This window comes from Temnothorax longispinosus, chromosome 2 (genome assembly GCF_030848805.1).
Source record: "Temnothorax longispinosus isolate EJ_2023e chromosome 2, Tlon_JGU_v1, whole genome shotgun sequence".
Classification (NCBI taxonomy): domain Eukaryota; kingdom Metazoa; phylum Arthropoda; class Insecta; order Hymenoptera; family Formicidae; genus Temnothorax; species Temnothorax longispinosus.
The window spans coordinates 11,582,616-11,607,294 of record NC_092359.1 but is presented as its reverse complement, the minus strand read 5'-3'; the positions used below and the strand labels follow the sequence as shown (position 1 = coordinate 11,607,294).

The 24,679-nt window shown below is 31.6% G+C and overlaps 1 protein-coding gene and 1 long non-coding RNA gene across 28 annotated transcripts in view; one reads left to right on the top strand and one right to left on the bottom strand.

The window, feature by feature from the left end:
• Ndae1 (Na[+]-driven anion exchanger 1) overlaps positions 1-24,679 on the top strand; it is a 73,262-nt gene that overhangs the window by 5,852 nt on the left and 42,731 nt on the right. For 9 of the 21 annotated variants that reach the window (XR_011730939.1, XM_071771154.1, XM_071771152.1 and 6 more), the window contains exons 1-3: positions 2,744-3,322; positions 16,278-16,405; positions 19,742-19,876. Coding sequence is in view for 20 of the 21 variants with exons in the window: in XM_071771154.1 (XP_071627255.1) it covers positions 3,309-3,322; positions 16,278-16,405; positions 19,742-19,876 (277 nt within the window). In the remaining variant the exon portion in view is untranslated. Of the gene's footprint in view, positions 1-2,742; positions 3,323-10,470; positions 10,635-16,277; positions 16,406-19,741; positions 19,877-24,679 lie in introns of those variants that run through there. The other 12 variants (XM_071771161.1, XM_071771166.1, XM_071771158.1 and 9 more) reach the window with 6 other exon arrangements.
• On the bottom strand, positions 935-10,315 carry LOC139808771 (uncharacterized). Of its 7 annotated transcripts, XR_011730944.1 has the most exons (7): positions 10,178-10,315; positions 5,097-8,286; positions 4,933-5,010; positions 4,362-4,594; positions 3,551-3,800; positions 3,348-3,472; positions 936-1,759 (listed from the first exon to the last, which is right to left on the bottom strand). It is a non-coding gene; the product is annotated as an uncharacterized lncRNA (long non-coding RNA). The 7 variants fall into 7 exon arrangements; XR_011730941.1 differs by having other exon boundaries at positions 4,933-8,286; XR_011730946.1 differs by lacking the exon at positions 10,178-10,315 and adding an exon at positions 9,962-10,103 and having other exon boundaries at positions 935-1,759; positions 4,362-8,286.

The following is a 24,679-nucleotide window of genomic DNA, read 5'->3' as shown; positions in this document are numbered from 1 at the left end:
GCTTTATTGGGAATATGGTCAAAGTAAAAATTTTTAAGAGATTGAGAATTTTAAATAAAATTGACTTTTTTAATTAAATTTTAATTATGTACGTAAGAGAATACTTTTCGATTTAAAATTCTTCAATAAATATCTCATTAAATTAAATTCATTTATATATAATTACAGATCTCTTTTCTCGTTTTCCGATATGTGCAAACAATATTTGAATCATAATTCAAACGATATAGTATTAACGTAAAATACGAATATTACTTCGGGTGAAAAAAATCAGTATTTAATGGCTGGAAAGATACGAACGGTAACTGTGAAACACATTGTATATCGCGACAAAGCTGCATACGCGAAAGTTTGCGGTAGCATTATTCAGATTCCCTGGCTAGACAGCGTGTCGTGTCTCTCATCAAGCATCGCAACAGTGATAACAGATCGTTTCTTCAATTGGCAGGCACAACTGTCTTTTGCGGCTACCATAACCCGATAACGAAACTCGCGGCGATACGCAATATCCCGTGGTTTGAGCGTTCTATTTATTTTTATCTGGCGTGCGAAAGCCTCTGCGCCTAATTAAGTCCATATTTTATTATCAAATTGGTATTAACTCGCTGCCTCTGGCTCTCAGCGGTTTATATCGTTCGTAAAAAAGATGAGCGATCACACATATATGCCGTAGAGATCTATATATTTACATAATAAGAAATTTAAATGAGTGATTGCACAACGATGAGGAAAAACATTATCAATTTTGCTATTATAATACGCATATGTTAATTTCTAAACGGGCGGAATTATGTTGAATTTTGATTAAAAATAGAAAAAAACGAGTGAGAAAAAGATGAGATTATTGTTTTTATTGTTATTATTCAAAACGAGATTTGCGAATTATTAATTATTATATATATATATATATATATATATATATATATATATATATATATATATATATAATATCCGAAGAGTTCGTTACAATGAATAAATTGTTATGTGCTTCTTTTCACAGTTTTTTCCTAAATTCTTCGCAGCAATTCAATTATACAGGTATTAAAAAGTAATTCAATAATTACTGATTAGGTCAGTTCATGAATATGTAGAGGCATATTTATGGTTTCTGGGTATATAAGCGATTAAACAAATTGATCGTATTTTCCTGCGGATGTGACCATAAATGCAGTATGCAATATTCATTCGCACGATTAATTATTTATGACATATGCGCTATTTGTCATCTTCTATGCGCTAAAGCGCCAAGTAACCAGGATTCCATCAGAATCGGTAATGTCGTTTGAACGGCGTTACTGCATAGAATTATTTTCTACAAGCTATATACGTTTATTTCCAACAATAGCTATTACATTTGAGCAAAACTTTAATTAGTTTCAACAAACTCTTCTCGTGTATAGTAAGTAAAGGGAGTAAACTTTTCTAATAATTAAACATTTACGTTACTGTAAAGTTATTTCAATTTTTTTTTAATTTTTACTAACGAGATAGATACGCAATATGAAAAATAATACTTATCATCGAGATTATAAAAGTAAGATAATAAACAGATCAATATATTATTGTCAAATATTATACAAATAAAGTTTCAAAAAGAGTAATTTTCAAGTAGGAAACAACAGATATGATGCATGTTTCTAATGCGCAACATCGTAGCATACAAATCCCTCCCTTCTTCGGAACTAATCATAAATGCCACTGCTGTGTCCACGTGTATGCTTATACAAGGTAATCCCGCACTCGCATCCGTACGTCAAACCTATTATTGCAAAAGTGTATTATAATGATTTCCAATGCAGTAACACTAGCTATCTACAAGTGATTCGTATAATAAAAGACGTGTATTTTGTGTGTTGTGTGTGTGTGTGTATGTGTGCGTGCGTGCGTGCATGTGTGTGCAATAATGTAGACCGACATGCATTAGAGATGACAATCTGATTATACTTTAAGCCGTCATTTCTGCGCACAAATAACTTCTTAAACAAGAGAAACATTATCACTTTTATCGTGTAATCGTCATATTATCTTCTCGATATCGCACAGATAATGGAATTTTACAAATGCCAATATATTGAGTTTACTTTATCTCTTATCATTTTATCATATATCATGTCTGCAAGATTTTTATTTATGTTCCATAAATCATATCTAACTTTATTTTATATATATAATACCAACAGCTCTTTGAAATATATAAACATTTTTATAATAATAAACTTCAGCAAAAATAAGATAAAAAGAAAGCCGATGGGTTATCAAGAGCCGCTGTTTTCCAAATAAATCCGTCTTATTTGAAGAGCCACGCCTGTGGTGCGGCGCAATGATCAAAACGTTTACACATCGTGAAATAATATTATCCACTTCACGTCGCTTAATTTCAGAGCATCGATAATTGAACAGGATTAAAATTGAATAGGATTATTATAAATTTGGCAAAGATAAATATGATTTAATCGTCATGTTCAATCGAGCTTTTATCTCTCTTTATTTCTCTCTCTCTCTCTCTTTTTTCTTTTCAAATATTGCGCACGTCGTCCTGTAACATGCAATATAAAACTAAACAATTAACTTTGTAGATTGTGAATCGATTCAGCAATCAAATAAAGCACCGCTCCGAGAAATTCGGAACGTATATGATCACCGATACACCTTCACTAACAGAAGATTCGTTTTTCCTATATCCCTCTACATGTGGGAATATCAGCGAGAATACTACGTGTATGGCGTGTAACTTCTTTGAAACTGCAGACTGGTCTTCGGATGACCTGACAACATCGTCAACGATTTCGAAATGACAGAATAATACCCCTCCCTGACAGCCTGACCGGATTCGCGAGCATATCTCGGCACTATCTGGGCGGAGTTTCCTTATCAGAATCACCGGATGACTGTCTCCGCGCTGCTGCCAGCCACCGACTGGTTGCTGCTGCGACTGGCCGATTGCTGGTCGTCGCTGGCACCGAGGAGAGTGCGATCGGAAGCTATCATCTGGCTGTCAGCCGATGGTAAACAGTCCTCCGGCATACACCGCGGTGCGCAGACGTGCGTACGTAGGTAGTGCAACGTGTGCACGTGTGCATACATGTGTATATGTGAGCAAACCTAATAGAGAGAGAGAGGAATATTGGAATAATTCAAGTACACATTCTCGTCTGTCCACGCGTGTCTGTATTTATTCGTGAAGCGGGGTTGACTCCGACAATGAGGACCACCGTCTGACATTGTGGCCAAAAGTGCATTCATATCGTGCTTATCGCCGCGCTGACGGACCTCTTCAGGTGCAATCACCAGTGGAGCTTCGAGAAGACATGCAATTGGACAAGTAGGGTCTTTAAAATAATACTCACGTGGCACAGTTCTAACCTTTTTGCAATTAATTTGTTAATTTGGAGATTTTATTCCTTTCATGTTGTATTTTATTATACTTCCTTTATATGATAAATAGTAACCAACGACAGCAACGCCGGTGTTGCTGCGAAAGTTTGTTATTACTAATTTATATACTCAATTAAACTTATTAATAAATAATTAAATTAATATACACGCGTACTGATTGATTATTTTTATCTGGTGACAAATCTCATTGTATGAATAACGTATTAGCTATTCATACAGATTATTTGAATCGCCGCGATGATGATTAAGGCTATCAAATTGATCGATTCTGGCAAGCTGAGGGAGCTACAGATGTTGGTATAACAAAATTTGCGCTCGTATATCTTTCTATCGTATTTATATTGGATCGCGGATTGTTTCTTCAAGATTCTTGATGCACTCGACATCGACTTTTCGAGCAATCGCTGTAAAAACAGAGAAGCTGAAACCACGCTATCGATGATGATCATGAGTAAAGTGTGCCGGCCAATTTCAATGTGCTTTGATACCCATCAATAAAATTTCCTAGAAAGATTTCTTAACTCAAAGGAAAAATATTTATCGATATTCGATATTTAAAAATATTGATAGTGTTTTATGAAAAAACAATGTCTTTTTTTTATTACAATTAATAACATTTTTCTTTAAGATGTTTAAAAAATTCTACTTACACGCAAAAATGCAAAATGCAAAAATATAGATATTTTAATTGACATTATATACTGACACTCCTATTAATATAATAAATAGCAATAAATGTAATATAGAGAATAATAAGAAAATAGTTTATACAAATAAAATATTTACACTACACACACATAGTTTGCGCCAAGCTATTTAAATGTAAAATTGACATCCAAGGCACGTCTGATGTCTAAAAATTGAATAATCGACCAACTAACTTATAATCGACTGTACTAATCATGCAATCATGCATTGCACGAAACACATTTAATTCCAGTGCGGTATCCTTGAATTAGATTCACCTTGCGACATGAAATGTGAATAAAGTCGGCCGTTTAAACGAATCTTCTTTTTCACACGTATGCGCTCAATTCGTTTATAAAAATCATGGAAGAACAATTATTTCGCAATATCTAACCGTTGATCACGTGCTGACCCGCACTTTGACCCAAGTTAACGTCACATGGGTTCTCTTATCAACGTTTACATGTATTCGGTTCTACACACAATGATTATCGTTATCGGAGCAGCGAACCTGGAAAAAATATCAGCTCATCGAGACGGAATTGATAATCGACATGTGACATGCAAATTCATCTTGCAAAATTGCATTCGCACTATCTGAATTATCTATATATCATATAGTGCGCGGGGAAATATATGCGGAGATAAATACCAACGGTGTTATGCAATAATTTTTATTTGTGTCGATAATCAAGGATTAATACTTATAAATCTTAATATATTTCAGTAAATCATATTATTAAAAAAAATAAAAGTAAAAAATTGGATACAAGAATTTTACAAAAGATATTATTTACAAAAATTATTTTTGAAAAATTTTTGGAAAATGTGAACCGAAAATAAACTTACATGGTGATAAATTTTAAAATTATGAAAAATATACTTCTGCCATTGTCACAAACAAGTAATCAGAAAGATAATTGGAATCTGAAGTACAGAGAATGCATACAAATACGTATCAAAATGCAAATATTTCTTCATTAGAAAATAATATGACTCAGCGCAAAAATTACCTATTACTGACGCAGGTTAAGAGTTATTTCAGAGAAGCTGAAAAAGAAGTTATAGAAAGTAAGTTTATTCATGGATAATCGACCTTTGACCTCTCTTATGCTTTAAAAGTGCATAAAAGTTCCATTTGATATTTAGAGTGATAATCGATTGCTTTTTCCATCCGTTCCTCTTTCATCGACAAAATCTCTATTTTGTGACTTTCTTCTCAAGATAAAATTACATTTTTCTTGACTTATTTACACGTGCTGCTTTATAAAATTGATTCAGATGAGTTGTCTCTTCCATGTAAATGATTTACGTAATACGAAATATTACGAAAGATTCAACGAGCCGCGTCAATGCGCTTTGACGTGTAATGCCTGCGATCAGCGAATTCTTTTCGATGCATGCTTTGTAGCTATGAAAAATGCATGTGTTGTTAGAATAATTAAAAGTGAATATGTATGAGTAGAATAATTTAAAAAATTATAACATCTTACAAATTACAATATTATAAAATTTGACTTCGTAATAATGATTCGTAAATTTTAAAGAAAGTTTCTGTATACATATACATATATGTATATAAGTTTCTATATATATAAATTTATTGTAATGTTGTTTGCGTCTTATTTTACGCACATAAACTCTGACATGCAATGCACTAAAATTATTATTTTTATTTCGTTACTTGTTTTGTTATGTATAAAGTTATAAGAAAATAAGAACTTTCTGATCACAAGAACTATCTTCTACATCAACGTTATTCGAAATTGGCACAGTGTGCCACATCAATCTTTCTCCCACTATTCTCTCTACGCGCAAATATCCGTTCTTTCTTCCCCCGAAAATGCAGTAGCTATTTAAGGCTGCTTCATGTTTGTACAGAGAGTTTTGCTCACTTCAATTGGTGCTACGTCAGCGCACGTATAATGGAGACGGAAAAATTAAATGTGACGACAACATAGTCTCGACTATTGACAACGTTAAATCAACCCCACTGCTTTCAATCAGTACTATTTTTCGAAGCTATCATATAAACCAATCTTAAATATGTCTGTTTCTCGTGACTCCGTATTAATAAAAATTATTAACATATCCGCTTTTTAGTGCTAATAATAAAACTGATGTTACTATTGGTTTTATAAGATTTATTAAATATGCTACTTAAATTATACACGTGTAAAATTATGTTCCGATAGGTAAACACGGTCCTGATTCATGGAGTGATAATTACCTTGGAATTATCATTTCGTGAGTCATGTCTATTAATCTTACCTATCGTACGTGTATATCAGATTTTATTATTTTTATCGTCGTTCTAATTTTCACGCTGTTTCTCCTCGAATGCTCAGTCTTAAAAATAAATATTATTGATACACGTATGTTTACCAGATAACTATTTACGTATTGGAGTTTATTCGTTATTTATTAATTCCCTCATGGAAATATTATTCGATTAATTAGTATATTGACATGCTGCGACTATTCAGGAAAGATAAATTATTTAACAATGGTTTTGTTATTAATTACCACGGTTCTGGTATTAATCGCATAAATAATGTATCTGCCAAGAAAATTAGTGATTATTTGAATACAATATATTGCTATTTATATGAAATATAACAAAACTCTCGATTTTAATTGTAATGACAAATTTTGTTGTCAAAATAAGATTATTATTAGGAGGCGAACGAGTATATATACGCATATTTAACTCCCTCTGTCAATGACGGAAATATTCGCAAAAATATAATTGACCAAAAGTGCACATGACAAAAATATCCGCACATTCAAAAAAATATTACATATATACCAGAGCAGAATGGGATATTATATCTTTATGTTTTTGGGGTCGCTGAATTCAAATCTAAAATAAAAATTGCGAAATTCAAAGTAGTGGATACAATATAGGGCACCGAAAATGCAAAACGTTGTTCAATTTGCATAAAAATTTAAATTTAAAAGTTTTTTTAAACCGTTGATCTCAAATTCAAAATAAAAATTCAAGAATTTAAAATAGCAAATTCAATAATTATATTGAAAAAAATTCAAAATACAACTCAATTTGCATAAAAATTTGTGAAGCCGTTGATTCCGTTTTGCATTTTTTTTTTTGCTTAACAGCCAAGGGGTTAATTGACATGCTTACAATGACAAGTCGAGTGTTGTTTTTTCATTTCTATATTAATAAAATATTAAAGTATCTTGCTATTTTTCATGCTGTTAAAGCCACTTTTGACTTGTTTTATTCATCAGTTTTTACTCGCGAAAAGTAAAATATTTTTTTTAATGCGACATCAAAAATGCACACCGAGACTACTCGTGAGTTAAACACGACTTTTCAGGAAATTATTGTTATCAAATATTCGAAAAGATGCAAACATGCAAAAGTTTCATGAAGTGTTAATAGAAGACTATATGTAAAGCATAACAAATTTTTAAAAATTTATTTCTTGCAATTTACAAAATTAATATATTGGAAATATATGTATATAATCAAGATATTTTTACACGAAATAAAACATTTCTTTTAGTCAGATACTTCAGTAAATTTCTTAATATCTATTTTTTTATCACAATTGATATTCTTGAATTACTACTATTTATGAAAGAGATAATTTCAATGCTTGTTTGACATAACGGAAACTGTTACATCATTTTGCTCTTGACACATTTGCGATTAGCAATTATTGCGAATTCGGAGAGCGATTTTTCATAGCTATTTGCGATTACCAATTGCGATAATTGAGTGATATAATAGACATTGATTGTCCTTAGATTCGAGTCGTCTGTCAATTATGTAATTAATTTGCTCACGAACAAACTACCTTCGGCGATTGCTGTGTATATTACTGTATTACCATACGTGTCCACTGAAACGATTCGTAGTTATTAAACCATCAATTATCGCTGCATGTCCACGGAAAAGTGTCGTTCCACAAGGACCTTTTCATTTGACGTTGTTGTCGCTCGTTAATGGTCTCATTGGCCTGTCCGCCGACCTCCGCGTCTGATCATCATCCCGAGCATTGTCCGCTTCCTCGTCCGAATTTGTTCGCCTGCTCCGAAACCGGAAGCATAACGCAATGCACTAAATAGCGCATAAAGTTCCTTTCCTCGTATATCATAGATATTTTTGCACTTTCCATACGTGTCCATAAGATGCTACATTTTAGATCTCTCGTCAGTGATATTTTTTTACTCCATCTTAAAAAGAATACCACACTTGAATATTAATTTTACAAGATTTTAGTAATTTTTGAACGTATGTGTCAAATGCATTTTATTTCAAGTATATTTAAAAATTATTTTTTTTTTTTCACAACTAGCAGAACTCAGAACTAAAAATTCTTTTAAAGTTATTAAATTAAATTAGTTTACATATCTGTCTAACGAGTCAAGATATGAGATACAGTTTGATAACCCGAAAAACAGATTAATGATTTAGAAGTTAATTAAAATACTTGATTTAATAGTTTACGTGACATTACAACTATGACTTATTTGATAATAAATTGTTAGGAAATGTTTAGAAACTGTCTCTCGTTCGCTATGCTACATTTAAATAAAGTTGCTAATGCTGATATCTAATATCTGAGACATTTCAGAATATGACTACATATGCAATTTCAGACGAAATTACATCTAGAAAGTATAATATATAACTTCAAAATATTGGAAGGAACTTTCCGAGAGCTTCTTGGCAGATATATTTTTTTTCTTTCACAACTAGCAGAACGCAGAACTAAAAATTCTTTTAAAGTTATTAAATTAAATTAGTTTCCATATCTGTCTAACGAGTCAAGATATGAGATACAGTTTGATAACCCGAGAAACAGATTAATGATTTAGAAGTTAATTAAAATACTTGATTTAATAGTTTACGTGACATTACAACTATGACTTATTTGATAATAAATTGTTAGGAAATGTTTAGAAACTGTCTCTCGTTCGCTATGCTACATTTAAATGAAGTTGCTAAATGCTGATATCTAATATCTGAGACATTTCAGAATATGACTACATATGCAATTTCAGACGAAATTACATCTAGAAAGTATAATATATAACTTCAAAATATTGGAAGGAACTTTCCGAGAGCTTCTTCGCAGATATATTTTTAGCATAAATAAACTCGCGCTGAGAGAGATATTTGATACTGACCGAGATTTGAATAATTTTTATGTTTTGTATTTGACGTACGTAATACTTTGTACATTTTAATAACTATTTGTGCAAAGACTATTTATTCAATATAAATTGTTCCAATATGGATAAATAAGTTTCGTAAAAAAATAAAAACAGACGAAAAAGGAAAGATTCGTTTTTTATTTATATTTTTTCCCGAGATCTCCAAGATCATTTTTTTTATTCAGGAGATCGATCATGTACCTTTTGCCCTAGGGCAAAAACGTGAAAAGTGAAAAGTTTCATGTAACTATCTCTTTCTATTCTACACCAATAGAAAGAGATAGTTATATAAAACTGTTCACTTTTCACGTTTTTGCCCTAAGGGAAAAGATACATGATCGATTCCCAGAAGATTTTTTTTATGAGCAACTCCTCTAATAATTAAATTAAACAATAATTATTCTCTCTCTCTTTCTCTATCTATCTATCTATCTATCTATCTATCTATCTATCTATCTATCTATCTCTTTCGTTTATCAAATCACTCTTCTTCCATTAAAGAGACAGCTCGGACGAATAGGTCGTTTATTATATATGTAAAGCTTTGTACATAGGTACAACCAGGGTAATCGTATCGTGGTAATTATCCACTTGACAACTTGTAATCGGTAATTGACAATTTGACGACGACAATGCGATCTTGATATTTCATTGAACGGCAAATGACGAGCAGTCTCAAAAATGCACGAACCAATCAATGAAAGATGCATTAGCGAGTGTCTTCACCACACAATACTCTCTTTTACGAGACCAGCAATATTACCGGAGACTAAATCAGTTTTTTCAATTATCATTATCCCATTCATTTAACACTTTTAATATATGAACTGACGGTCCTCGCATTAGCGAGTAGATCTCAATAAAAGTTACACCAAATCTGATATATTAACATAGTTAAGATGCGGACCTTCGAATAACACTCATTGAGGATGCATAACGCGGGACCGTCGCGACGTCGATGTTATTCTACTGTCTTTCTCCGCGAAGACACTGAAGCGGCGGCGACCCTGACAGCACGTGCATGCGTCGCGTCGTTCGGGTTTATATCGAGCGCTGCAATTGCGTCCGCCGCCGAGCGCTGCACCTGGCAGCGCCCACGAAAAAGCAGATTGAACGATCCGTTTTCCCCGCTCTGCCTGCGACTGATTCGCGTCGCGTAAAGCTCGTCTTGCGCCAGTTGCATCCGCGACGAGGTGTATGTGCGGTGCGCGTTTGACTGTTTCCCGCCACGTGTCGTCGGGCAAGGGATATAAGAAATGTCGCGCACCCTCGGTGAACGTCAAACGTCTGTGTGATTGAGCGTTGATCAAGGCTGTCGGTGAGACCGGGGGAGACGAGAAAGAAGACTTTACTACTTCAACGAGGTAGCGGAATTTTAAACAAAGAGAGCTACCATTTTAATTTATTACAATCTTCCTTGCATTTGTTATTATTCATTTATTCTATTTTACTATATTCGCCGCTGAATAAATATAGCAATCGAATAAACAAGTAAAGAGAACGAGAAGTCCTCGCATAGGTTAAAAATAGAAATTTCAAGTATTGAATGAAAACAAGTAACAAGAAGTTTCAAGTTACAGAAGACCATTATGAGAAGACTGTTATAATCGTCACACGCACTTAATGTAATTTGTTCTTCGTTACAAGATGACAGAGCACAAAATGCTTTATAAAACACGTGTCAAAATTAACATCCGCAGCGTAGGTAGATAATCGTAGTGTATCATGTCTTTTTACGTGCTCATTTATATCATGACGCATTGTCCGGCATAAAGAAGCATCATGACGGTATAGCATACCGGTATTACATTGTATTCAATTTCGCGTGTTGTTCTTTATTAATTAAGTGTGTGAGTTGTATTATTAAATTTTATGTCATATATTATTATGTATAAAATTTATGAAAATGAATATTATATAATATTTTAGCAAACTCTATTATAATTATATTTTTCGCAATGCAAATAATAAATATCGGACTAAAACTAAAATTTTGTTGATGCATGATTTTTTTTTCGAAATGTCAGAGAAAATGCTATTTGTATGGGGATATCTTGTGTATCGTTTTATTTACATCACAACGCAAATTGAGTTTCAAAGTTAATAGTCCGTTCTATTTTCATTATTTCTGTATTCCACGTAATACCTGCAAATGATTTTAATTTACGTTTTTACATAACAATCGACGATAGCTGGAATTCATTTATAATAGCATTAAGGACAGTCCAATTAACAATTGATAATTAATAAATGAAAAGCTCGATGAAGAATAAAAAATTTTAATGATACTTTCCGTCTAAATTAAGAGATCTGTAAATAAAATTTGCTTTAATTATAATGACATAAAAAATTATGACATAAAAAAAATTAATTTTTTTCTTTTTTAATTGTATATATTATTATGTTTTATCTCTTTTTATTTAACCAATTATCTTAACCCGTTGAGGTCACACCTCCTAAAAATAACGTAGAGGTCACATGGGGTCCAATGGACCTCATGCACAACAGTTTCCATTTGCGTTCTTTTTGATGTATCGACTCAAACCTTGAACTGGAATTAATTTATGACTTTCTCTTAATAATCCAATAATTTAAAAAATTTATTTATGTTGAAAAAACGCGAGAAAAAAATTTTTTTTCGAGAAATTTGATTTTTCACAAAAATATTCATCAAAATTTTTTGAGATAGAGTAAAAAAACTTTGTGCGTTTTACTCTCAAAATAGTATACTTTTAAGAAAAAAATAAAAAAAAGCCTGGGGTCCACTGGACTCCATGTGACCTCAACGAGTTAAATTAATTTACAAATTATCTCTTTTTTGTGCTATTAAGACGCAGTAATAAATTCAATCATTGTTGCTGCCACTCATTATTCAACGATATTACCGCCCTCTCTCTCTCTTTCTCCATTTCTCATTATCACTATTACTTTTCATATAATTGCAAACTACTGCACATGAGAAATTCGGAAATTGCATTATCCCCACGGAAGGACGGTGCACATGTGAAACTCCGTTCTGTGAAACTGTTACTCACATCCCAAAATTAAATTACGATTAGCATAGAAATTTAGTCGGTCTTGCAAGGGCGAACGTGAACGGAATATCGAAAGAAACGTAACCATTGTAGTTGCACAATCGATATGTGAACGTAAATGTGTATGACCAATTGCACTCCAGTGTCTTATATCTCTATAATATTACTCGAGAAGACTTACATTCTAGATAATAATACTCACATCAAACTTTTGTTTTCAAAGTACATCGTTTATAAATGGTTTGCCTGCCACTCGTTCAAAGTTTTGATCGATCTATTCGTTAATTATAATCTCAGGAAATCGTAGATTTGAAGGACAAAAGATAAACACCTTGCACACTGACGTAAGCAGAAAATTAGAAATATTAATATTTATTTTCCGAGCACTTTTAAATTAAATAATCTCCTTTTCTTACCTGAATTAAAATTTAGTTAATTATACATCTTATTTTTGGCAATTATTTATACATTTTTGTCCTAATATATACTTACTAAACATTAAAGTTACTTTGATAACCGTTGATAAACGTGAGAACAGAGGAATGTCGAGGCAAAAGGAAATTAGTAAATGTTTGAGAGGAAGAAGATGATTACAGAACAAGATGAAGATATCATAATAGAGAACTAGATTATGCTTCTTTCTTCTGAGAAAAAACAGCAGAAAATATTCTCAATTAAGAGAGAAGATTCTCTAAAATTCTAGAAACTTAAAGATTAAACAAAAATGTTTTTTGATTAAGGAGAAAAATTTGTAATATTATAAGACAAACAATAAGTTTGCTGGAATTAACATTTATAAATAATGTGCCTAATACATTTTCAGAATGTTTACATATTTAAAAGAAAAACTGTATATTTTATCAAAAATTAATTAGTAGAGATTATTAAAAATTTTTTAAATTAAATATTATATATAAACGTAAAATATAAAATAATTATCTATTTACGATATAAAATAATGTCCAGAAATTAAATATTTTATTTTTTAGAATTATTAATACATTATATTTCCTGACACAATAACCATCATTTATAATATTTTGTCTGAAAAAGCGAATTTATAAATTATATCTAATATATTGATTATTTTTATATTATATACGATTAATTACGCGACTATTTTAGATATGTTCAGAAAGCTTAGGCTATTTTTATAGATTCCTGTCTTCGAATTTACTATGGCGCGTAAGATTAATGTATATACATAACTAAATTTTATGAATTTAATTATTCTGAGGTAATCCATCAAATTTTAATAGCATCTATAATTTCTGATATAAATTCATCTAATATTGCGCCACAAAAATACAAATAACATTTCGATCAAACAAAATATTATCTGACCAAACTGTTATCTTTTGCGTAGGTTGATTAAACTCAGTTTTGTATTCTCAGTATATTCTGTTAGAATATTGTATTTGGATTACCCTCACCCACGTCTGTTATCCCTTTTGACGTAGAACTACGTCTTTGTCGACAGTAAGTAGGGGGTAACATTGGGAGCACAGATGCAACGAAAACACACTTTGAACGTTTATATCTTCGAAACTAATAATCGTAGAGTAATGATTAATACGTTATTAGATAGCTTATAGCCATTTTCTCTTGAAAGTTTCAAAAGTCTAAAAAAACTTTCTAAATGAGGAAGCCAAACAATTATAAGCAAATAATTATGCTCAGGTCTCAACAACTTTCAATTTTGGCAATTTAATATCCATTATTGGCAACTTTTCCAATTCCATTATATTCTCCAGTCTTTTCTACCCCTATTTAATATAATACTTTAAGATTTGGTTGATTAGTTCCAGCTTTATTAGGCTTCTATGTATGTACATATTTCTAGCAAATTTTAACTCAAGAACTAATCAACCAAATTTTTAAAAATTATATATAAAATAGGGGTAGAAAAGATTGAAGAACATAATAGAATTAGAAAAAAATTGCTAATATAATAAAAATCAAACGGGCACAGTAATAACTGTGCCGCAACCAACAACGTAGAACTACGTCTACTGTCACTATTAGTTCATGTTAAAGTATTCAGCGAAGGACAGTTGACGTATAGGGCTACATCAATTGCCACTATTTTATGATCAAGTTTTCAGCGACGTAGCCCTACGTCAAATGTCCTTCGCTGAATACTTTAACGTGAACTAGTGACAGTAAACGTAGTTCTACGTTGTTGCTTGCGGCACAGTTGTTGTGCCCGTTTGATTTTTTGTTTTGTAATCAATCCACATTTAGTCTTACGTTTGATTAAACATGAAACCAAAAAATTTTTTATATATATCTTTTTTTTCATTTTTTTTATTTTTCTCATTTTCGTGTAAAGTTGTGAAAAGATTCTTAAAAGACCATCTGTTAACTGTTAACTGTTAACTGTCAACTGTAGTTGTTAAACGAAGCGATTTAATGCATTCATTTTACGTTACTCTGTATCGAAAAAAAGTTGATTTCTTATGTATTCCAGAAATGGAGTGATATAGAATGTATAACATATAGAATAAAATGATATCTACTACAATTGTGAAACTACTACTATCATATCTATCACAATGATAAAAAACCACTACTATCATATCAGTTAAATAGGAAATAATCAGTTTATTGAACAAACTCCGATAAGAAGAAACTTGCAACTTCGAATGAAGGCATATGTAACAAAAAAAAACAAATATTATTTAAATACAAGGATATGAACATTTGATAAAAAATCTAGAGATAATTTTAGTGGAAAATTTTTTTTGTATCTAGGTACTACCTAATATATAAATTTTTATACATCTCTTTATTATATTAATTATTACTTAAGAATAATGAACTTTTGCCGTTAATTAGCATTTAATTTTGTCTTTAATTTATTATTTTTTATATGACATTGTATTTATATTAAAAAATATCATCTAATTATTTTTAAAAGATGAATTGATATCATCAAATAAATCACGTCGTTGGCACAATTTACCGCAAAATGTGCTAAATTCATCTTCGTTATATACCGAGCAAGAGCGCATTGAGAACGTCGAAATTTATATGCCTCTCTCTCGCAAGACAGTAGAAGACTTAAAAGCTACTTCGCGACAATTTGCAAACGAGAACAGATACAATGCTATGAATACGAAATGAAAATATACATACATACTAAGTATTGTATCAGGGAATTATTTGATCACAAAATTAATTATGCAAAGTTAGATGGTAATGTATTTCGAGAATTGTATAAGTTGTAATTTAAATATCGAGACAAGATTAAATTATTTGTTAAGAAAGAACAAAAATTAATAACTGATCAAAAAATTTGCGTATTTTAATACATTACTATAATTACTAGAACATTTTTTGTATTTTTATTTTTCTTAATAGAGATAAATAAAATATTTAAATAAGTGAAATAGAAATGAAATAGAAATAAACTACATTAAAAAAGCTAAACATTTAAATATAAGGACTGAAATAAATAGTATAAAACTTAATAACATGAAAGCGGAAGGAGAAAGATGAGGAGGAAGCAGTGCAAAGTGACTCCGACGGTGGAAGCTTAATTATTATTAACTGGTGTGGACGGTCGTGGACAAACGCCTACGAAATATTTTACGTCGATGTACGCTCGTGTGCACACATTTGGCATTGTCGCCAAAATGAATAGATAACTCGCAACGTGTATTAATCGAATGGACAAGTTCGCAACAAAATTCAAGTCAGCTTTTACTAATAAAATACTAGCTGGGTGTTTCACCAGAGGAAAATTTACCGTTAGAGGCACGTTTCTCTCTTTCTCTTGGAAAGCGAACAAAGTCACAAACGAACGAGAAACGAACCCGATGATATTTCTGCCGGTTGAGAACTCGTTAATGCTCTAATAATAGAAAGTTGCGTTCTGTAGCGGATGCATACGCGGAGAGTCGTCGTCGCCATCGGCGATAATTAAATCAAACGTTTAATTTATTTTCACGTCGTTTAATTTATTTTCAGGCCGTGGATGAAGCCGGGAGCCGGCACTGGCGGGGCCGCCCATCCGGGCGGGACAGGTGACGATGAGGCCCCGAAAGATCCGGGCGCACGGATCACCCATCAGTCTTACACGGAGAAAGATTATGAAGGTAAGAAATATTTAGATTTCCACATTTTTTTAAAGCTAATGAGAGTTAACACTAATTGTAGTTATCAAACTATTTTTATTTATATTAGAAGGCTGTGAACAAATAGAAAATCATTTTTTTCTGACATAATTTGATTTAATCTAAATTAATGAAATAAAACGTTTTTTAAATAATTAATCTTTAACCATTACATTGTTTTACGAATACCTCTTGTTATTATAAGCCTCCAAAAATATTTTTTATATTTATTAGAATATATTTCAAATATATTTCATTTAGGATATATTTGAATCAATCATTGATTAAAATACTTAATATAATATTAAACGCATTTATTCTCAATTGATTTTCTAACTTGCATCAAATCAATTATATACCTTACATTGAAACAATTAAAATTATTAGAATGTTTTGACGAAAAATGCTTTTATTTATAGAAGCACTCTGTATCTTTCAATTCACGAGGCACCTCGACCTCTTAACCGGCCGCGGCGCACCAAAACAGTTTGACTGTATTAGAGCGTAAACAAATAATCTCGGTGTCTCTATATGGGCATAAAATAACAACTTCTTATTTCATTGGTTCTAACACCCAACTTCGAAACAAATACGTGTGAGTTGAGAGGTGGTGTGCTCGCGATTATCCCTGTCTACAGTTAGTCTGACGTAAGAGCGAGAATAAATAAAAGGCGATACAGATCGTGCGCCGCATTCACTCACGTTTTCGAATAAAAGTATCGTGTGCGTATTCCGAACTATAAAACTGTACATATAATTAACTGTTATAATAAAAGTGTTTGTTAAAAGTGCCCTCATAATTTGTTCGTGTGTTCAAAGACCTCCCGAAGACTGTATCCAGTCACACCAACGACAAACTAAAGATCGCATATTCATCTACTAAACAAATACATTCTTAATAATGTATATAATTATAATATTCATCATATAAAGATATGATATTTATCTTTAAGTTAGACTTGAGTGAGTTTCAAATAATTTAAATTAATTCGAGTAAGCAATTAAATGCTGTATTTGAAATAGATAGAATTGTTCCTTATGTTGGATATATATTTAAATTTAGAAAGTACGAAATATTAAAAATATTCTGGTTCTGCGAAAATGGTTGGTGTTAAAGGTGATAAGTCAAAGTTACTTTGTAGTTAGTAAGATATAGAACATTCGATTCGATATTGAACGGTTATATTTGACTTATCCAATCCACGTCCTAATTTTGAAAGGCTACTATCGTTAGTATGCACGAGATATTCGATTAGTTATTTGTGTAACAAGTGCCGTAAGATGAAAATTCCCGGGTGCGGAGTTTACGCACGAGCCGAAGGCGAGTAAACTCCGCACCCGGGAATTTTCATCTTTACGCACGGCTTACACACCCTATTTTATGTTGCAAGTGCCTGGAAAGTGGTCTATCACGTGTAGCGTGCGTAATGGGGCACTTTCCATGCACGTGTTGCATAATAATTGTTCTACTGTTCTGAAATTTCGATGAGAAGCATCAATTGCAGAACTTTCATCACTATCAGAGATGTGACATCTATTTATGCAATTTATTGCTAAGATGACATAAAAGAAAAGAAAAATTTAACTGGCAAAGAACGACGAGAAAAATATCAATGTGTAGATAACAATTACGACATTTCTTGATATAAACTCATGTAAAATTATTTCCACAATCGCGGATATTTTATAAGCAAATAGAGACACGAGATGAGCTTTTGCTGAAATATCGAATATCGTCTGCAGAACCAGGCAATAATGTGCCTGCATCTGCTATAGGTCAGTCTGATACGTATCTGGCTTCAGTGTTTGTTCGCACGACGGACCTCGCGCTGTAGGTGCTTCGAAAATCGTTACTTCGTTAAACAACACCGATTGTGGATGGATATGGGCTTGCGACGAGGTCACTTCATATCGGTGACGAAATGTGCGAATAGAGGCCGTATATGTTGTGACGGTCTTGTAACGTAGACGCTGGACTTTCCAGCGAAACAAATTGATCGCCCAGGTTGACAGGTGTGCACCTCCTACGATTGACACGATCAGAGCTTTCTTATCAAAAATGTTGAGCTGCCGTTAGAAATAAAGCTTTTCTATTGAATGACTAATTATATTCACGGCTCATAGTATCTCAATCTGTACATAAATATAAATTTACATTATTAAAAGGTACCTAACTAGATTATCAGGATATATATTCAATATTTGTATATAAACATTTTATTAATTAACGCTATTTTTATACTGTACATCATAATGTTAATATCCAATTATACTTACACGCCTATCTAAATACAAATTATGTATTTTTGTGATGTATTTTCATGATGTGTGCATATATTATTATGATATGCACATATTTTCTGTATAAACATTTACAATTTGACATAGACCCGCGTAATAATGTAGACGACAATTTGTTAATGAAAGTAGTTAAAAAATGATGAGATTGAGATAGCACATAATTATCTTTGTGAATTATATATTGTCCACGGAAAGAATAATGGTTTTGCTGGACTATTTAAAAATTTAGCTAGATACAGATTTGAAAATAACTTTGTTGGACTATTAAAATAATTATGTAGAATACTCAAACTGATTGCTAAATGTCAAAATTTTTTACAGCATTATTATTATACTTCAGCTACTATAATTATTTTAATGGTGCAACAAAATTATTTTCAGATCTGTATCTAGCAAAATTTTTAAATACTTCAGCAAAACTGTTCTTTCCGTGTGCTAAAAGGTTGCTAATATTATTAACACTAGAGCTGCCAAGGGGATCAAAATGACTTGTTTCACATTAAAAAAAAAATTATTATTTTAACAAATTAATCAACGGCGAATGCGAGTCAGGCGCGGTACGTGGTGCGCAAATAAAGAAATTAATAAGTAACAAATTACCGTGTATATAATACACATATATGTATATATATTTCAACTTAATAAACTGCGCGTCGATTTTTTATCGGACTTGAAACACAGCTATCACCTATGTGTGGACTCATATCTTAGCACGCGATGTTCCGTTCAAACTATAGCCCACGCGTAAATTATCCCTATCTGGAAAGATGCACACCTGGAGAATCTTTTCACACTTAGTAAGATCTAGTTGTCTCGCACCTTTGTCTGGGCACCTTTTCAGGATCACGCGATTAAATGATGCTAATTTCCTTTCGTGTGGCGAAAGAAAAGCCTGTGTATTGCGTGCATTCTCATCAGGGAGAATTGCTCTAAATCCCGCGCATCTTCCCCATGGTGAGAGATTGGCGAGTTGCGGAGGCACTGTGTGTGACGGGCATCCCTTTCATCTGCTTCCAGGTCACAGAGCGCACACGGTGTATGTGGGCGTGCATTTGCCAGGGGAAAGGAGACACCGCCGGCACCATAAGCACCATCATTCACAACGGCAGTCGTACCCCTGTGGTAAGGAGGACGCCGACAACGATAGACCGAGTAAGTCGATCCTTCACTTCTTCTTTCGTCTTCCAGAAAGTTGTGCTACTCTTATCGATAATGATGTCGCGTCGTGCAATACCTCGAGCCTGATGTTCAAACAGTGACGGAGTATCGTATAAGTATAATGACGAACGCACGAAATAACACTTGTGCTGATGTAGTAATTCTCAATTTTGAATTTATTCTTTTGCCGATTATTATAATTTTAACTCAATCATCCATTAAGTCAGGGGATTAATTTATCAATAAGATGTACTTTTACAATAATTCATTGAGAATAAGTTCTGTATCTTACATCTATTATGACATATATGTCTCTTAGTTAAATTATATATATACATATATAATTTATTTGGAGGCTATTATTTTATGTGGTAACTATTGTCGATATATCGTTTGATTGTTATCGTATCCAACATTCCTGTCAATAAGCGGATGTTTCAAATTCTGCGGCTTAATAGAACGTTGTGGCAGAAACGAGGATTCACACGTGGGCGGCACACGAAACGTTAATTACGTATGAGATATTACCTAGCGTTCTGAATAAATACATACGAAATTGCACAAGAGTACGAAAGTATTAAATCAAGCACAAGCACTTATGCTTGATTTAATACTTTCATACTCACATATATTAACGTTTATACGTATATATATTAACATATTGCGATATATCATGTATTGGAGCAAGAAAGTTTATTTTTTCATTGCATCTTTCAACAATAAAATTAAGAATCCTCAATATATTAGCAATATTTTGGACTATAAAACTATGTTGACACACACACACATACTATGATGTCAAAACTTCTGAGAAAATATATGTGATACTTTATTTGTAATCTTTGTTTGCAATCATCCATATAAATGAGTTTTCTTCGACAGAAACATTTTAGTTCGATAAAGCAAGTTTGATTGCGCTAAGAACTTAAAAAATTAGATAAAAATTGATGTTACTAAAAATGCCTGTAGTTTGAATTACATTATAATTATTTAGAATCGTATCGGATTGATAACATGCTAATATTACTTCATTAATTGATAAGCAAATCTGTACGGATTTATGCGATTCATCAAATTAATTTCATATTAATTGATTTCTTTGACAATTAATTTCTTTGATTAAAAATAACCTTTTTTAATAATCCTTTCTTTTTATTGATAAATAATAATAATACTGTATGGAGATTATATCTCAGCTAGAGATCATCAAATATTACTTCAATTGAGAAGTTAATTTAATGCATCTGTAAACAATAAAATCATCAAATCTTATAAATATATCGTATTCATCCCACGATATTTATATACTATTTGCAACTCAGAATTTGGCATCAACGCGTGCTACGTTCTTTGTGCTTCAAAAATGACACGTGTATTTCGAATACGTAAAATTAATTTATTCATGACTTAGATATTATATATTTTGTAATTTCTTATTTATATAATGCATTCCCCTAAAAGAAATATCACCTTAAAAAAGAGATATATAAAATAATTATTATACTTATCTATATGTTTTGATCGTACATATTATTTTAATAATATTCAATTTATAATATAAGTTATAAATTGTTTTTGTATCTTAAATATTATATAGTTCTTAAATGCAAAAGAAATTCTTTTAATCTTGCATAAAACTTTCATTTATTTAATATTAAATTCACATTTCTAATAAAGCTTCTATTTAATTAAATGTAATGTCTATAAGTGTAACATGTCTAACTTGTATCAATCGTCGTATTTCCGCAGTCATGTGAAGATGTACATTTTCTGCCTCTTTGTTGCTTAGAATAGACAGAGTGGGTAAATATAGCAATAAAAAGAAGACTGGGCCAATCTAAAAATGAAACGAGGGTCGCCGCCTTGCATTTTGTATAGCGGCGTAAGTTTCGCATTTCATGGCAGTGCTATTATTTCGCCCACTCAAATTTAACATTTGATGGTATTTCGGAAAAATGCGTTTATTGCATGGAATTGTTACACTGACTGTTCGAAAAATCTGTAATTACTTTTTTGTACTAAAAACGAATTTGGAATGTTGAAACATTTCACATGTGATACGTTGCGCTTTTGCGGAACTGCTTTATCGAATGGAACATGGCAGCGCGCCAACCACTTGTCGAGACTTATCCGGGTATTCACCCTACTTCTGATACACTGAATACAAGGAGCCTGTCGATACCGAGATGCTGTAGCAGCCCTTCAGTATAAGGAATGATGTTATGCGTTATGGTTTTAACTATACGAAAAAGAGAAAAAAAGAAGAATCTCATGGCACGAAAAAAATAGTATTTCTGCTAGAGTCTTTTCTATTACTGAACTAGTGCAGCCAGTTCAGCAATAGAAAACAGACCCATAATTTTAAAAATAGCGAAAAACGTAAAGTATTAATAATCTCACAATCAGTTTCATTTTGATAAAATTCGTACACAGGTTATGCAAAAACTATTCTTATTATTGAGTTGATCTTTTATTGGCAAAAATTTGATAGAGCACTATCTTTACTTTATAAAAGTTGACTTCTTTTATTATTAAGTACTTTATTAACTAATCAAATTAAGTTTCAAAATAAAATGTGTTTGTATTCATTTACAAATAATTTTATTTTCTCTATAGCTTTATGATTTGATACATAGGAATTTCTTTGCATAATTTAATAATAGATTAAAATAAAAGAACCTTCAAAGGTCGGAAACTTTCGCATGGAGTGAAGATGTTGGTAAAATTGGAACCAATTACCTACTGTGAAATATATTTTATCGAAAAATTGGAAGATAATAAAGTAACTAATCAAGTTATTTATTTGTAATTAATAAAACACGATAAATATGAAGAAACTGTTACGAAATATCGATCGTCAAGTTTCCAAGGCGCCATACGACAAGTATTTACATTTTTTTATTAAATAAAACAAAAACGTATTAATTATTGCATATACAAAAGAGCATTCAATTAATTAAATATTTTGGTAGATAAATATTTCATAGATTAATTACATATTGGTAAAATATATTCATAAATTAATTAAATAATTATATAAAAGATCTTATATCTATAGTCTTATATATTGATTTGATTTCTATAGAACACAAATCTTTTAATTAAAAAAACATGGGAAAGACATGAGATTGGACATAAGAAAAGTATATTATACTAGCTGGTTACCCGGGCTTCGCCCGGGAGTCGTTTTTCTTAAACGACTTTATTTCTGTTTCAATATCCTTATTGTAGACAAACATAAAGAGTGTTTATAGATTAAACATGTAACCGGTCTTTTTTTACTCGAGTTTCACACTATTGAGTCATTTCCGCTTTTCCGATATTTCACTTACCGATCAGCGGCAATTCCGTCGTATACAATTCTTTGAGATTCACTCAATTATTTCCTAAAAAATTGGAAAAATTTTGTAATCGATTTCCAAAAAGATTGGTAACGAAAAATTATACAGTTTATAGCACTCTCCGGGAAATTCTACCCCTGTTTTACATACAATTCTTTAAAATTCGGTCAATATTTCCCGAAAAATGTGAAAAATTTATGACACCGGTTTCTAACGAAATTCATGTGAGACAAACCGTCAATTCGTAACGGTATTCACTGAATACTATTTCTTATTTAAATTTAATTTTAATCTCAAATCGAACTTTCACAACAGGCATAACTGTTACAATTAATATTTGCAATTAATATCACTGACTCACATTTTAAAACTGATTATATTTGCAATTTCAATAGATACTGCTCGCGTTATGTTCGTTTGACTTGAAGTTTCAGCTTTGTAACAAACTTAAACGCAATGAAATTTGTGCGAGACAAAACGTCAATTCGTAACGGTATTCACTGAATACTATTTCTTATTTGAATTTAATTTTAATCTGAAATCGAACTTTCACAACAGGCATTACAAAAAATATTGTAAATATGTGGTATTTGCGGAAGACAACGTTTTATATATAATTCTTTAAGATTTGGTCAATTATTTCCCGAAAAATTGAAAAAATTTCGGATACCGGTTCCCAAAAAGATCGGTAACGAAAAACTAATACACTTTATAACACTCCCCCCAAAAAATTCGACCCCTATTTTATACTTTTATCGGTCAATTATTTCCCAAAAAATTGGAAAAATTTCTGATACCGGTTTCCCAAAAGATCGGTAACGAAAAATTATATACTTTATGGCACTTCCCGAGAAATTCTACCCCTGATTCATATACAATTCTTTAAAATTCGGTCAATTATTTCCCGAAAAATTGAAAAAATTTTGGATACCGGTTCCCAAAAAGATCGGTAACGAAAAACTATACACTCTATAACACTCTCCGGAAAATTCTACCCCTATTTTATATACTTTTGGTAAAAATTCGGTCAAATAGTTTAAGAGTGTATAAAGAACATACATACATACATACAGACATTCTATTTTATATATATAGATTGTCTATTATGGATATTCTACAAAAACGTATCTATTTTTGTATTATATATATATTCCATATTGTTCTGTGTGCTTGACGAGAATTGATGAGACTGGAAAGAAATACTCACGACGTTAAATATATATATTTACAACTCTACATTAAAAATATACATTTACAACTACAATCTTCGGGAAATAAATTTCTTAAGGATTCTCTCGCGCAAACACATCGGAAACTTATTGCAATTTCTTACCAGCTAACTGTAGCGTTATCCATTTAATTGCTGTCATAACGAAACGTTGACGTCTTAACCGCAATACCGTTTTATTATTTATTTGGATATTTATATGCTCGTAATAGCTAATAATAAATTCTA